This window comes from Trachypithecus francoisi, unplaced genomic scaffold (genome assembly GCF_009764315.1).
Source record: "Trachypithecus francoisi isolate TF-2019V2 unplaced genomic scaffold, Tfra_2.0 Lachesis_group17, whole genome shotgun sequence".
NCBI classification, from domain to species: Eukaryota; Metazoa; Chordata; class Mammalia; order Primates; family Cercopithecidae; genus Trachypithecus; species Trachypithecus francoisi.
Window position 1 is genome coordinate 88,276,975 of NW_022681462.1, and position 14,754 is coordinate 88,291,728.

A 14,754-nucleotide genomic window follows, 5' to 3' on the forward strand; every position below is an offset into this window, starting at 1 on the left:
AAAGACAGAAATGAGTTAGTCTGAGGCATTGTTTATATTGATTATACAGGCAAGAATAGGTTGATGTCTGCCTTAGAACTTTGTTTATTGGAATGAGTCTGCTAATAGGCTGACTTTCAAAACTTGAGGCTGTCACTGGTGTTTTTTTTTTTTTTTTTTTTTTTGGCTTTGAGCAATATCTTCACTGAAATATTGTCACTGATCAGTTTGAAATCCACTTCTGACAGTCAGTCTTTTCCTAGGAGACTGACTTTTAAAGTGAAGATCTTGTTTTAAAAAATGGGGAAGAAATTTCAAATTTATACTTGATATCTGAGCTACCAGAATGAAAGTAAACTGTCATTCATTAGCTTTTGGTGTGGACTTGGATGTGATTCTGTAAGGATGTGAGCTTTTTTGGTGCCATTTAACTGGATGTTAGTACGTAAAGTGTTGGTATAATACAGAGAATCACTAAACTGTGGGTCTGATAGAAGTAACTTTAAGAGGTCATTTAGTTTGTATATAAGTATTCTATGTATTTTGGACTTAGGTTTTCTGGGACCAGCATTGTCCAATAGAAATACAATGTGAGCCAGAAAATGTAGTTTAAGATTTTGTAGTAGTCACATTATAAATGTAAAAAACAATAAAATTATGTTCAATAATACTCTTTAATTTGTCCCAGTGTATCCAAAATATTATAATTTCAGCATGTTAATAAATTCAGGCTTCTGGCTAGGTTGGATGAGTTTCTAGGTAGGTGTCATGAATAGAGTTTACAAAACTTTTATTTTTTGCAATGTATCCTTTCATTTTTACAATATATCCTTTTTATTTTATTTTTACAATGTATCCTTTTCATTGTTTTAGTTTTACAGTGTACCCTTTTATTTTACAATGTATCTTTATTTTATTTGTACAATGTATCCTTGTTTTGTAAACTCTATGCAGTGTTTTAATAGTCCTCATTTCAGGTTCAGCTTACCTGGCTATCTATAGAAATAAAAACTTTTTATTTTAGTGATTCAGTCAAATATACTGGGCTTTTTCCCCCTTTGAATGCAACGTGAAACCGAGAGTTTGACTTTTCAAAATGTATTAATACAAATAAAGATGTCCTAAAATTCCACTGATAACATTTTAGGACATATTTGTTATGTAAGTCAGGAATCATGACATTTTATTCATTATTTTAATGGTGAAGCTTTTTGTACATAAACTACTTACTCTCCAGGAATCAAATACTATCTTGAATAAAGTAGACTAGAGCAGGAACAATTTATTCTTATTTTCCTAGTTTGCCTTCTATTTTTCTTTGTGCTTGTATTATCTAGTGCTTTCTTGTCTTGACTCAGTTTCATTTTCCTAACCACATAAATGCTGACGTCTCATTTGTTTTCTTATAATTAGCAATTGTTCTGTGAGAATTGTGACTAACTGCGAAATATGAAAAATATTTTAAATTTTAAGATTTTCAATTCAATTACCATTGTAGCATGCTTGGAACCAGAATGTTCCTCAGTTTTGTGTTATAGATTGGAAAGTAAAATATTTAAAAATTATTTTGTAATCCATCTCAGTTGTCAAAATTCTGAGAGAAGTAATGAATTGAGCATTTAAAAAATCTTAGTTTTATGGAAGCTGTGTTCTCTGAATATCTTATCTGTGTAGTGTCAGACCCAAAAATTGGCATTTGTTAAATGTTAGACAGATGGTACTTAATGTCCTATCAGTTTATCGGTAGCCTTGAGGTTGGATTCTCATCTTTTAAGACCGTTGCTGTCACCCATCAATACTTTGTTTTTTATTATAAAGACATGTTCTTCTCTAAGTCTTCTTTCTGCCCCCTTTTATAATCTAATGATAGGTAACCTCATGTCTCATAGGTAACTAACCTCATGTCTCTGTAAAATCTAGTAACTTTTTTTTCGGGGGTCGGGTGTGGGGTTCAGGTCCAGCAGTGGTTCCACCTCAGTATTATGGCGTTCCATGGGGGGTGTATCCAGCCAACTTATTTCAGCAGCAAGCTGCAGCTGCGGCAAATAACACAGCCAATCAGCAAGCAGCATCACAAGCTCAGCCTGGACAGCAACAGGTAGGCCTTCCTTCTATAAAGTAATACCAAGTATTCTTTGAAATTCTTTGAGCCCCTAATGTTTAAGATTTGTGTTTTTCGACTTATGTTTCCTCACTATGTAACATGACACCTGGCATATAGTTGATACACAAGTATTTATGCGTGGGATTTTTTTTTTTCCTAGGCACTATTTTATGAATTTAAAAGATTTGGCCGTATTCAGTTTCTGTGTTTCTGTTATTTTGCGATCTTGAAATCTAGCAGTTTCTAAATTTCTTTTCCTCACTTATTAGTATGTTAATAATGTTCCTATCAAAATAATTATTGCTTCATATTTTTCCAGGTATTTAAATTACAATTTTAAATGTTAATGTTTCTGACCAGTAAAAAGAGATTAATAGGTATTTTATATTTTTAAGCAAGAAATGATAATGTATTTTCACTAAAAGTTAGCTTTAATTTCTAGAAAAAGAAAGATGTTTATATCTTTAAAATTTCAGCCTTTTTCAAAAGAACTAACTTGATAAATCTAAAAACACTATAATAAATATCAGGATTCTGGCTGTCGCATTCACTGTATTTATACCAAAGAAGCACCATGGTATTACTTGGCAGTTAAACTTTATTCTGAATTTCCTTTAATATATGTTATTTATTTATTTATTTATTTATTTATTTTTTTTGACAGTCTTACTCTGTCGCCTAGGCTGGAGTGTAGTGGCATGATCTCAGCTCACTGCAACTTCCACCTCGGGCTCAAGCGACTCTTATACCTCAGTCTCCCAAGTAGCTGAGATTACAGGTGTGCACCACCACACCCAGCTAATTTCTCCTATTTTTATTAGAGATGGGGTTTCACCATGTTGGCCAGGCTGATCTTGAACTCCCGGCCTCAAGTAATCAACTCACCTCAGCCGTCCAAAGTGCTGGGATTACAGGCATGAGCCACCGCCCTCGGCTAATATATTTTGATTCTAAATAGGTGCTCTGTTGAAGCTGTTTTTGGCTCGGTCCTTGGACATCATATCACTTCATTGTTTAATAAATTATTTTTTAATCTGTATCTTTGGACAAACATAATGTCACATTAGCTTAAAATATACACACCTGTGTTTGATTCTTACAGAGAGGGACTTAAAATGACTCCCTCTTGTCCTGAGTAGTGTAAAATTAATGATTAAGTTTATCATGCTTATATATGATTGCTACAGCAGCTATGTATTCCAGAATAGTAAACCTTGACCAGACTAAGTTTCCACTTTGTTTTGATATAATCTTGTGTTCTTTTTAAAATATTATGTTTAAGAGCAGCTTTTACTCTTATTAAGGCTTCTGAATCCTGAAAATTTGATTTGGTCTACAGCAGTCTCATAACAAATTCATACTTTATTTGCCGAATCTTTCCGTATTTCCGTTTTCAGCCTTAGAAAAAAAATTTTTTTTTTTTTTTGAGGTGGAGTTTTGCTCTTGTTGCCCAGGCTGGAGTGCAATGGAGTGATCTCAGCTCACCACAACCTCCGCCTCCTGGGTTCAAGCAATTCTCCTGCCTCAGCCTCCCAGGTAGTTGGGATTACAGGTGCTTGTCATCATACCTGGCTAATTTTGTGTTTTTAGTAGAGACGGGGTTTCTCCATGTTGGTCAGGCTGGTCTTGAACTCCTGAGCTCAGGTGATCCACCCGCCTTGGCCTCCCAGAGTGCTGGGATTACAGGTGTGAGCCACCATGCCCAGCCTAGAAAATAATTTTAATAAAAATCTAATTTTAGGCCGGGTGCAGAGGTCAGGAGTTTGAGACCAGCCTGGCCAAAATGGTGAAACCCCATCTCTACTAAAAATACAAAAACTTAGCCAGGTGTGGTGGCATGCACCTGTTGTCCCAGCTACTGGGGAGGCTGAGGTGGGAAAATCACTTGAATCCAGGAGGTAGAGGTTGCAGTGAGCTGAGATCATGCCATTGCACTCCAGCCTATGTGACAGAGCGAGACTTCGTCTCAAAAAAAAGGATTAAAAAAAGAAAAAAATCTAATTTTAAAGTCTTTAAGATTTTGCCATTCTTCCTACTCTCAAACAAATCTTAAAAAAAAACAAAAAAAAAAAACTACCGACTGTTAGCAACAGGTCTTAACAGCACTGAGCTCTGGGGGCTTGGTGCACTGACGTGGGGCCAGCTGCAGGGAGGCGGGGATCAAGTGGCCGGGGCCAGGATTTTGGCCACCTCCTGGGCAAGTTGCGGGACAGTGGCGCCGGGAGCAAAAGCGGCACAACGCAGCTCATGCACTTGGAGTCCTTTTATGAAAAAAACCTCCTCCTGGGCTTATCAAGGAAGATGAGACTAAGCCAGGAGACTGCATGCCAGATGTACTAGGCAATGAACATGCCAGGGAATTTCTGGCTCACACACCAACTAAAGGACTTTGGGACTTTGGATGCCACTGGGGAAAGAAGTCAAAGTTAAGCAGTTACTTTTCTTTGGATTGCTTCAAAATTTCTTGGTGATGGAAAATTCATTCCTAAAGCAACAAGATTAAAAGATGCTTGGGTTGGCGTTGCAAATGGTGTGGTCACCAAACGGCGACAAAGAATGCCCTTTCTTAATCAAAGGCAACCAAAAGTTAGAACAGTTCAGAGCAGCACATGGAGATCTCATGTATGGCATCATACGAGGCAATAAAAGACATGAAAAGGATGTAAGGATACAGCAGTTAAGACAGTTACTGGAGGATTCTACCTCAGATGAAGATGGGAGCAGCTCCAGTTCCTCTGAAATAAAGAGAAATACAAGAAAAAGAGGAGGAAAGACAAGCATAAGAAGAGGAAAGAAAAGCATAAGTAAAGGAAGAAGGAAAAGATAAAGAAAAAATGGAAGCACAAATCTTCCAAGTCAAACGAGAGTTCTGACTGAGGGTGACAAGGACTTGACTTGTTCAACATTCTCTTCTCAAGAATTAAACACTGTAGCCAAGGAACAGAGGAAGATGCAGTCAGATAAAGTACCAGCATAGAGAGGCCGAGAGAGGAGGATATGTGGCTCACAGCAGTGAGTTCCCACCCGCCTTCCAGTGAAGATGTGACCCCAGGAGAAGGAGTGTCTCTTTCCATGTGCTAGCTCTGGACAGAGGCTGATTTTAGGCAGGAAAGTTTCTTCGATGTTGACTTCCCTGCTGGTCACGAGTTTACCATTCATTCTTTTGAAATATCTTCCACAGGGTGGCAGGACTGAGGGAATCTCTGAGGCGTGTCTTCCAGGCCCAGCCACAGCTTGTGCCCTCCACAGTGTGGATTCAGTTCCAGTGGAAGACAGTCTGGAGTCTTCTCTGCTGTTGAGAATAATAAAAGCTCATTATTTATTTTTTTTAAAAAACTACCTTGTTAAAGAACAGGAATATTAGAAATAGTTATTAACCAAAGATTTTCTGTAACCTCCATGTTGCTTTATAGATTGTTCTAGCTGTTAAGAGCTAGTGATTGTGTTTTTGATGTTAATGTATTTTGTGATTTTTCATGCTAAATCTACATTTCCTTGCATGTAAATGTTTAAAGAATATCCAAATGCTGTTTGTAATAAATACACAGTTGTCCAAGATAAATTTACTTATCCATTATTTTATATTGATTTTAAGAAAATCGTTTTACCTTTGTAGGTTCTCCGTGCTGGAGCAGGTCAGCGTCCTCTTACTCCCAATCAGGGTCAGCAAGGGCAGCAAGCAGAATCACTTGCGGCAGCTGCAGCAGCAAATCCAACTTTGGCTTTTGGTCAGGGTCTTGCTACTGGCATGCCAGGTATACAATTGGTCATTTGTGGAAATTTGAATAGATTTAAAATGTTAAGTGTAGGTACTCACACCGAAGAGTGAAAAAAAATCAAACTGTATTTAAAATCTTGCCAACCTGTAACGAAATATTTAGATCTCAGATGCTAATAATTGAAATCAGTATTGATTGTGAGAGTCAATGACAGGAATGGCAGATATGTATCAGAGTTCTCAATGCAGCCATTTTTTATAACATCTATCTAAACCTAACCCAGAATTTTTAATGTGTTGCTTCAAGAAGTAAAACAGTTGTTGAGAGTTGGTATGCAAGACAGAACCTATTTGCCACTCCTGCCTTGTAAGAATAGTTGTTTAGTTAATACCAGAAGAATTTGCAGCTAATGTTTTTTACTTTGAACCCTGTTTAATTTTGTTTAGCCCATTTATAGCATTTAAAGCTATTATGTATAACTTAATAGCAACAATGTCGATAATGTGTCTGTGAAAGCCTAGTATAAAAAAATTACAGTATAAAATTTCTATCTATTGCTACTGTACAACTTTTGGGAAAGGGCAACAAAGTATTTTTTTTGTGAAACGATCACTAATAATAATAGAGGAAGGTAGGTTGTTTTCTAAGAAAAAAATGCAGCACTTGTTTTTAAACTTTAAAGCTATATTTGAATATCAATAGATAAGGCATAACTTGCCATTCTTTTCTGAAGATTTAAGTATGCTTTTTTCACGTTTGGTATATCAGCAGTTGTCCCTATATCAGCGGGTTACTTATTAATAGTATTTGAGTTCCAATTTCCATTTAATCGTAATGCAGTTTACTTTTCTATTCAGATCATTTAGGAAATATGTTCAGTGTATTGGAAAAAATAATGACATGCATGATTGAGGGTTTCTTTTATATATTAAGTACTTGTAAATACTTCGGTATGTTGTTTGAAGAATTTCTATTTCAGTTACATTTATTCCTCTCTGGAATTCTAAGATCTGAATTTATCATCTTGTGTGGTTCACGGGATAAAGAGAAGATTTTCATCATGCTGTCCCTGAAGTAGAAATGATAGTAGAGTGGGTGGCATTCTCATTGTTTTATTTTTTATACGCCAGCCATATATTTTTGCTTCCTGGACTCTACTGTCGTGGAGTCATTGTGGATTAGAGACCTTAGGCAAAAGCAGACTTTTGAAAAGTGGACTGTAAAGCTGAAGTTGTTTTAGGCACATGGATGTTGGGCTGAAAAGAAGTGAGCTGGGAGTTTTTGAGGGCCACTAAGACTATTTTGGGTTCTTCTTAGGTTTCAGCTATGTGTAGAATGGGGAGAGGAGTTATGGAGTACAACAGTTTTTCCTGCTTTGAACTAGTTTCTCTGTGGAACCTGGAATTAAGAGAGTGCCTCTGGCCTGCATGTATTTGCTGTGTCCTATAACCCATTGATCCTTCTAGGCTCTTGATGCTGGCCCTATTACTCATTTCTTATAAATACCTTTGCTCTTTATATTCAGTTCATAGTTTTATTTCTTCTTCTTCTTCTTTTTTTTTTTTTAAATTGAAATGGAGTCTCACTCTGTCACCCAGGTTGGAGTGCAGTGGCACGATCTCAGCTCAGTGCAATATCCGCCTCCCAGGTTCAAGCAATTCTTGTGCCTCAGCCTCCCGAGTAGCTGGGATTACAGGGGCGCACCACCATGTCCGGCTAAATTTTGTATTTTTTTGTTGAGACAGGGTTTCACTGTGTTGGCCAGGCTGGTCTGGAACTCCTAACCTCCTAACCTCAAGTGATCTACCTGCCTTGGGCTCCCAAAGTGCTGGGATTACAGGCATGAGCCACTGAGCAAATAAAATCAAAGTATTTTGCTCTTAATTTTGTTAACTTTGATCTTACAATTTAGTTTTATATTCATATTTCTTCTTTCCCTTCTTTGAGTAAGCTCTTTTTTCCTCTCTTTTGCTGTTGTTCAACAGTGAATTCTGTTAGTAATTCTAGAAAAAAGCAACCTTTTATTCTATATTTGTCTAAAAACAGTTGATTGTATCTTTTGAGTGATGATAAAAATAGGTAAAACTTTTTGTTGTTTTTTTTTTTTGTTTTTTTGAGACAGAGTCTCGCTCTGTCGCCCAGGCTGGAGTGCTGTGGTGCATGCAGTCTTGGCTCACTGCAACCTCTGCCTCCCGGGTTCAAGCGATTCCTCTCCCTCAGCCTCCTGAGTAGGTGGGACTTCATAGGTACGTGCCACCATGCCCAACTTCGTATTTTTAGTAGAGAAGGGGCTTCTCTGTCACCAGGCTGGAGTGCAGTGCCACAGTCTTGGCTCACTGCAACCTCAGCCTCCCAAGTAGCTGGGATTACAGGCACTTGCCACAATGCCCAGCTAATTTTTGTATTTTTAGTAGGCATGGGGTTTCACCATGTTGGCCAGGATGGTCTTGAACTCCTGACCTTGTGATCTGCCCACCTTGGCCTCCCAAATGCTGGGATTACAGACGTGAGCCACTGCACGCAGCCCTACCCTTTTTAGAAATATAAATGTAAAAACCATTCTCATAAGGAGGGCCTTACTAGAATTTGTATTTGTATGTTTCGGTGACTTTTGGGCTGTTCACATGATCCCTTCACACTAACACTTTCTTTGATGCCTTCTTTACTTCATTCTGCCCAGACCGTGATGATGAAATAATTCTCGTTTTCCATATCCAAATAGTTACATAGTTATAAAGCTAATGTGTATACTAAAAAGGGCTCACTTGAAAAAATCGATGTTCCTTCAGGGCTCATACTTTAACTCTTCTTTCTAGCTTTCTTCAGTACTTTATCAGATCCCTAGTTACTGTCCTGTTCTTCACTCTTCTGCCTTATCCTGTGTGCTGTTGTTTTTCTATCTTGAATCTTAAGTCTTTCCCCCTCCCAGTCCTTCCTTTCAACCCACTGTGCTGTTCTGCCTGTTCAGTCCTAAAAAGCTTTATCTCTACTCTGCTTCTCTCATGGACTATTAGTCAAAATTTATACTCTACCCCATACCTCTTTTAAATTCTGCCTCCATAATTCCTTTGTAGTGTCTCTAATATAAGTTAGAGACAGTTACAAACTATAATTTCCTCTGTATCTTTTTATGCTCAGTTTGTTGCAGTTCACCCTGTTGACTCTGTCCAACTCTTTGTAACTCCTTTCTGCTGAATGGTATTTCACTGGTAGCCTTTTCACCTCTCATTGCTTTATTATTAGTCTCTGCTTCCTCTATATATATCCTTAAATATAAAAGACAGTCTGACTTAATGGCTACCTTCTTCAGAGTTAGATTTGCTGTATTTCCACCACATAGCTATTGTGTAACCATGCCCAAGTTATTTTCCTCTTTGAATTTTGGTTTCAGATAGGAAAAATGGAGATCCTTTACACTTATTCCTTAGAAGAGTATATTTTCATTAATCCTTTCAACTGTCATCCCTGTGAGTTGACATCTGCGTCTTGAATTCTTTTCTGAACACCTAATACATACATGTCTGTCCTTGTACCAAACATTTCTACTTTTATGTTGCAGGCACTCCTCAAATTGAAAATGTCAGAAAATGAACTCACATTTCCAAATTTTCCTGTCTACTGTTTACCTTGTTTCACTTAACTCTACTATTCTTTAGAACTAGAAACTTAGCTTCAACCTCAAAGTTATCTTTAACTATTGGTTTTCTTCTATGCCTCCACATCCAATGATTTACCAATTCTCTACCATTCTGCCTCATGGTCATTTTTATTTTTATAGAGGCAGTGTCTGTGTTGCCAGACTGGTCTTGAACTCCTGGCCTCAAGCAATTTTCCTGCCTTGGCCTCCCAAAGTGCTGAGATATAGGCCTACCAAATGTCTCGAATTCCTTCATAGTCGTGTGCTTTAATGCACTAGACCATATACTGTTATCCAAACATACCATGCACTTCTATGCCTCTAGTCCTAGCTCATGTTCCTTTTTTTTTTCCAGCTTAAAATACCCCTTTATAAATTTTAAACAAAATTGGTGTATATAGTGTTTGCTTTTTAAAATTTCAGCCCATAGACATTTTATGATTAACTTTTCTTCTCATCTTAATATGGTCCCTTTCATGAAGCTTTCCTCAGTCTTTCCCAGTGCTCATTAATTGATAATTATTCCCTTGTCTGCTCTCTTTGGCATATTACTCGCACCTTTCTTTAGTACTTCTGTATGCCTTGCATTTCATTTAGCTATATGGTTTATTTTCACCATTCTACAACACTTACTTTAATGTGGTTGTAGATGGGAAATGTCTTAAAGTTAGAGAGTTTTGTTACTCTGAAGGGAAGTTGTTAGATCTATGTCATATGTTAAAGTCAGTGGCATTTTAGAATTAAGGAGTGTGTTTCCTTCTCTGCTAGATTGCATAATTCTTGAGTATGAGGACCATGTTTTTTAGTTTTTGTTTTTCAATTCCCCATGTCTTGTCTTTCTATATCATTCTTCCCTACATCTTTTTTTTTTTTTTTCCTTTTCCCACTCTTGATACATTCACCTAACCTTAGTCACAGACTTTCTCAGTAGCGAAAAGATAATTCAGACGAGATCAGGCATGATCAGGGTTGTATGGCCATAGATAAAACAATAATTCAATGGAAATTAGCAGCTTTTGAATGGAATTATAAGGAAAATGCTACATATTTAAACTTGTAGATTAGAACAAAAACAGAACATAAGAGAATGTATAAGTTTTAATGATTACATTAGAACGTTAGGCTGGAAATGAATGAGTTAAGCATTTATCCAGAAACTAAAAAAAAAAAGAGAGAATGAAACCAAAGAATGTAGAAGGAAGTACATAATAAAAATGGGAGCTGATGTGAATGAGATAGAGAACAAGCAAAATAATTATCCCAGAAATTACTTTGAAAAGACAATGAAGTTGACCACCTCTTTGAAAAGACAGTAAAGTTGATAACCTCAGAGACTCATCAAAACAGAGAAGGCATAAATAACCAATAACAGGAAAATTAAACAGTCATTAGCTATTAGGAATAATCTCATGATAGTAAATTAGAAAATGTAAACTGGATAAATTATGATGTCCATCTTTATCATAAATAGAAACTCTGTTCTTATAATTCTTAGGCCAAAAAATAAGAGGAATCCTTGACTCCTTTTTTCCTCATATTACACGTCTAATCTCAGCAAATCTTGAGGGCTGTCCAAATTCAACTACCTTTCTACCATCACTTCTATTTTGACTTGGTCCTAATTACTTCTCTGGATTAGCTTTCCATCTGGGTTCTCACATATCTTCTTGTCCCTTTTTTCTCCCCTGTGGAGTCCTCTCTCTACACAGTAACTGAAGTAAATGAAGTAAGAAACATCAAAGTAATTCACTCGTCTCCTAAAAACTAATGGTTTCCTGCCTGGAGTCAAAGTAAAAGCTCAAGTTATTACAGTGACCTGTAAGGATCTGGCCCCTTGTTGCCTGTCTTACTCTTCCCTCCGTCTCTCTTCCAGTCGTACTGGCTTACTTTCTGTCCCTTCTATTTGGAAATGTCTTCCTATAGATATCTGCTTCACTAGTTCTCTCAGTTTAGATTTTTCCTCGTATGTCATCTTGTTATGGAGATTCTTCAGGACCCTCAGCTTCGAATTATTAACACTATTGTCACTGCCCAATAACTTCTCTCCACTTTCCCTGTCTGATTTTTCTCTCCTTTTAATATGTAAAACTGTCTAACATACCTTTTTACTTATTTTTCATTTATCTCACTTGAAGCAGAAAATAATCTCCTTTGAGGATATTTTTCCTTATTTTTCCCTGCTTTATCACAGTACCTAGAATAGGGCCTGGCATGTGGTAGCTACTTGATAAATATTTGTCAAGTTGATGAATTGATGAAAAATTAAGCTAAGTACAGAATGAGAGTGGGAAAAAATAATCTGTGACAAAGGAACAGAATGCACCAAACCCCTGTGCTGAGGGGAAGCATGGTGCCTCTGAGGAGTTTGAACCCCCTTTTTTCCCAAAACATAAAATAGGTACATGAGTACCAGGTAAAACTGGAAAGACAGCCAGGAACCAACCAGATCACGTTGTGGGCCATATTCAGAGTTTTGCTTTTCATTTCAAACCCTTTGGAAGGTTTGGAGCAAGAGTGTGGATTGATATCTTTTAATATCAATCTCAGACCACAGTCTCTGTGGAGAATGTGTTATAGACACGGAACAAAAGAGCAAGGGCAGACCATATAATCTGGTTGGACAGGAAAGTAACCATCACAAGAATGGATGGATTTGAGAAAGATTTAGAAGGTAAATGAACAGGCCTTCAGAGATGAGTTGACTTTGGATTATTTTGTCTCTGGGAATTTGTATATGCAAAATTTAGTTAAGTAGCAGTTAAGTGCTGTTTGATTTGTCAGTAGAGTGTTTATAGCCAAATGTCCAAATGGATTTACTTTTATTTTTCATTCAAAATCAGATGTTAAGTAAATGACAATGTTTTTGAACAAGAATATTTTTTGTGTGCCTTGCATTTAGGACTAGACCACAAATACTAGTTAAGACTCTTGACTGGTATGTACATCTTGAAATTTACTAGTAATGTGGATGTTTTATTAGCAGCGTGCTAATACTTATTGTTGGTCAGAATTACTGTATTTACTGAAAACAACCTGTGCATGTGGAAGTTTCAGTCTTATAGGTGAAATGTTTATCTGAGCGTTGTTTATTATATTTGAGCTGAATTTAGCCTACTGTGTTTAAAGGCAATAAAATGCTTATGCTGCATTATCACTAATTTTACTATAACTCTGATTTCTGCATAGTGTTAACAAAATAAGACTAAAATTGATGTTGGAATGTATTTCAGTATAGTCTGTGTTTTTAAAAACTTCTTAAAGGGCCAGACACAGTTGGGAGACTGAGGCGGGAGGATCGCTGGCCCAGGAGTTAAAGACTAGGCTAGGCAACATAGTGAGGCCCTATTTCTATAGAAAATAAGAAATTAGCCAGGCCTGGTAGCGTGTACCTGTAGTCCCAGCCACTTAGGATGCTGAGGCAGCAGGATCATGTAAGCCCAGGAGTTCGAGGCAGCAGTGAGCTATGATTATGCCACTGTATTCCAGCCTAGACAACAGAGCAAGACAGCACTCTTTAAGGGAAAAAACAGTTGCTAGTATATTTTTTGCTGATAGTTGTAAGGTTATTGGGCCTCAGGTTTTGTTGCTTTATAAGGCAGCCTTTCTCAACTGTGTTCCAGAAAAGAATAAAGCCTTATTCTTACTGTTCTAAAGTATCCACAGTGTATATAGTTAACTTCTCTCCTATGATTCCAGAGTGATGCTTGTTGTATACCATCCTTAGGAGAATTAACAAAATACTTACTTAAATCATTTTCTGTGTTTTTGGTTCAACAGGGAATCTCCATTAAGAAAATCTACTAAAAAGTTAATTTTATTCTCCACTAGTTGTGAAGATTGCAGATTTACCTACCTTGTGCTTAATGCTACAGTAAAACTAAAGCCTGTGTGATTTTTAATTAAACTCTAGCTTGAGAATCTTCACAAATAGAATGTTTGGCTTAAGTTTTTAAAGAGATGGTTATAAATGAAAATCTAAGGGAATGCTGGTAATAAGACACTTGGTTTTGAATGTCAATGAAATTGCATAGTAAACATTTCATACAGTGTTCTACCTCGCAATTCCCAGTTTTTTTAATCCTTTCTCTTCGAAGGACTAAATGGTGATATTTTTTTCTATTATCAGCCCTTCCTTCATAGCCTGTAGTTTCTATATTAAGGAAAATACCTCTTCATTTTGTGTCCCCTAAGTAAAATTTAGAGAAAAAATGTTTAATGACAGTCTATTACTTTTTCATATATTTAGTAAGACTTTGTCAAATGTGTTGCTTTGCATATATTAACTGAGGATTTTATAGTAATAATACAAATAGCTATGTTTTCTAGTTGAAAAAATACAAATGAAGGGGAAAATAAATATGCATGTTTTTGTAATAAGTGCTTTCATTAGTGAACATTTATTTTATTTAGGCTATCAAGTATTAGCTCCAACTGCCTATTATGATCAGACTGGTGCCTTAGTGGTTGGCCCTGGAGCAAGGACTGGCCTTGGAACTCCAGTTCGGTTAATGGCTCCAACACCTGTTTTAATTAGTTCAGCAGCAGCACAAGCTGGTAAGTGTAACTGGCATTTTTAGGATAATATTTTTCTGGTGTTGAGATCTCATTTTTTAAATACAGAATAATTTCCTGGCTGGTTTAAAGAAGTATCTGAAATTTATTTTACAGCAGCGGCAGCAGCAGCTGGAGGAACTGCAAGTAGCCTTACAGGCAGCACAAATGGTCTGTTTCGGCCAATTGGCACTCAGCCACCACAGCAGCAGCAACAACAGCAGCCAAGCACTAATCTGCAATCTAATTCATTTTATGGAAGCAGTTCTTTGACTAATAGCTCCCAGAGTAGTTCTTTATTTTCTCATGGACCTGGTCAACCTGGAAGTACATCTCTTGGCTTTGGAAGTGGTAACTCTTTGGGTGCTGCTATAGGCTCAGCCCTCAGTGGATTTGGTTCATCAGGTAAGTTTTTTTTTACGATGAGCATACTCTGCTAAGTGGAAGAGGTATATGAGTGTGTTTAACATTAAAATAAGCAATAATAGCATGTAGTATAGGAAGGACAGGAATAAAGTATTGGACTACTGGTTTAATTTTGTAGGAAAAAAAAATATCCTGCAAATCTTTTTAACACTCACCAATGTTTAACTCATTACAAGCAGCCTATTCTTAACTCATATGTAATACATTTCCTTTTTCCCTGGCTCTAGGAATTGATTACTGTAATTTTTGTTTTAGTAAGGTTATTTGGGTCAATATATTATTCACTAATTATTAGCTCATCTTCATTCACTACATAATATTAATGTTTGTGGAGGTAA

General features: G+C 36.8%; 1 protein-coding gene across 23 annotated transcripts in view; it reads left to right on the plus strand.

Annotated features, from left to right (window-relative positions):
* PUM2 (pumilio RNA binding family member 2) overlaps positions 1-14,754 on the plus strand; it is a 108,662-nt gene that overhangs the window by 56,368 nt on the left and 37,540 nt on the right. For all 23 annotated transcript variants that reach the window (XM_033176464.1, XM_033176471.1, XM_033176457.1 and 20 more), the window contains 4 exons: positions 1,935-2,077; positions 5,700-5,838; positions 13,850-13,993; positions 14,108-14,395. In XM_033176464.1, coding sequence (XP_033032355.1) covers positions 1,935-2,077; positions 5,700-5,838; positions 13,850-13,993; positions 14,108-14,395 — 714 coding nt within the window. The remainder of the gene's footprint in view (positions 1-1,934; positions 2,078-5,699; positions 5,839-13,849; positions 13,994-14,107; positions 14,396-14,754) is intronic.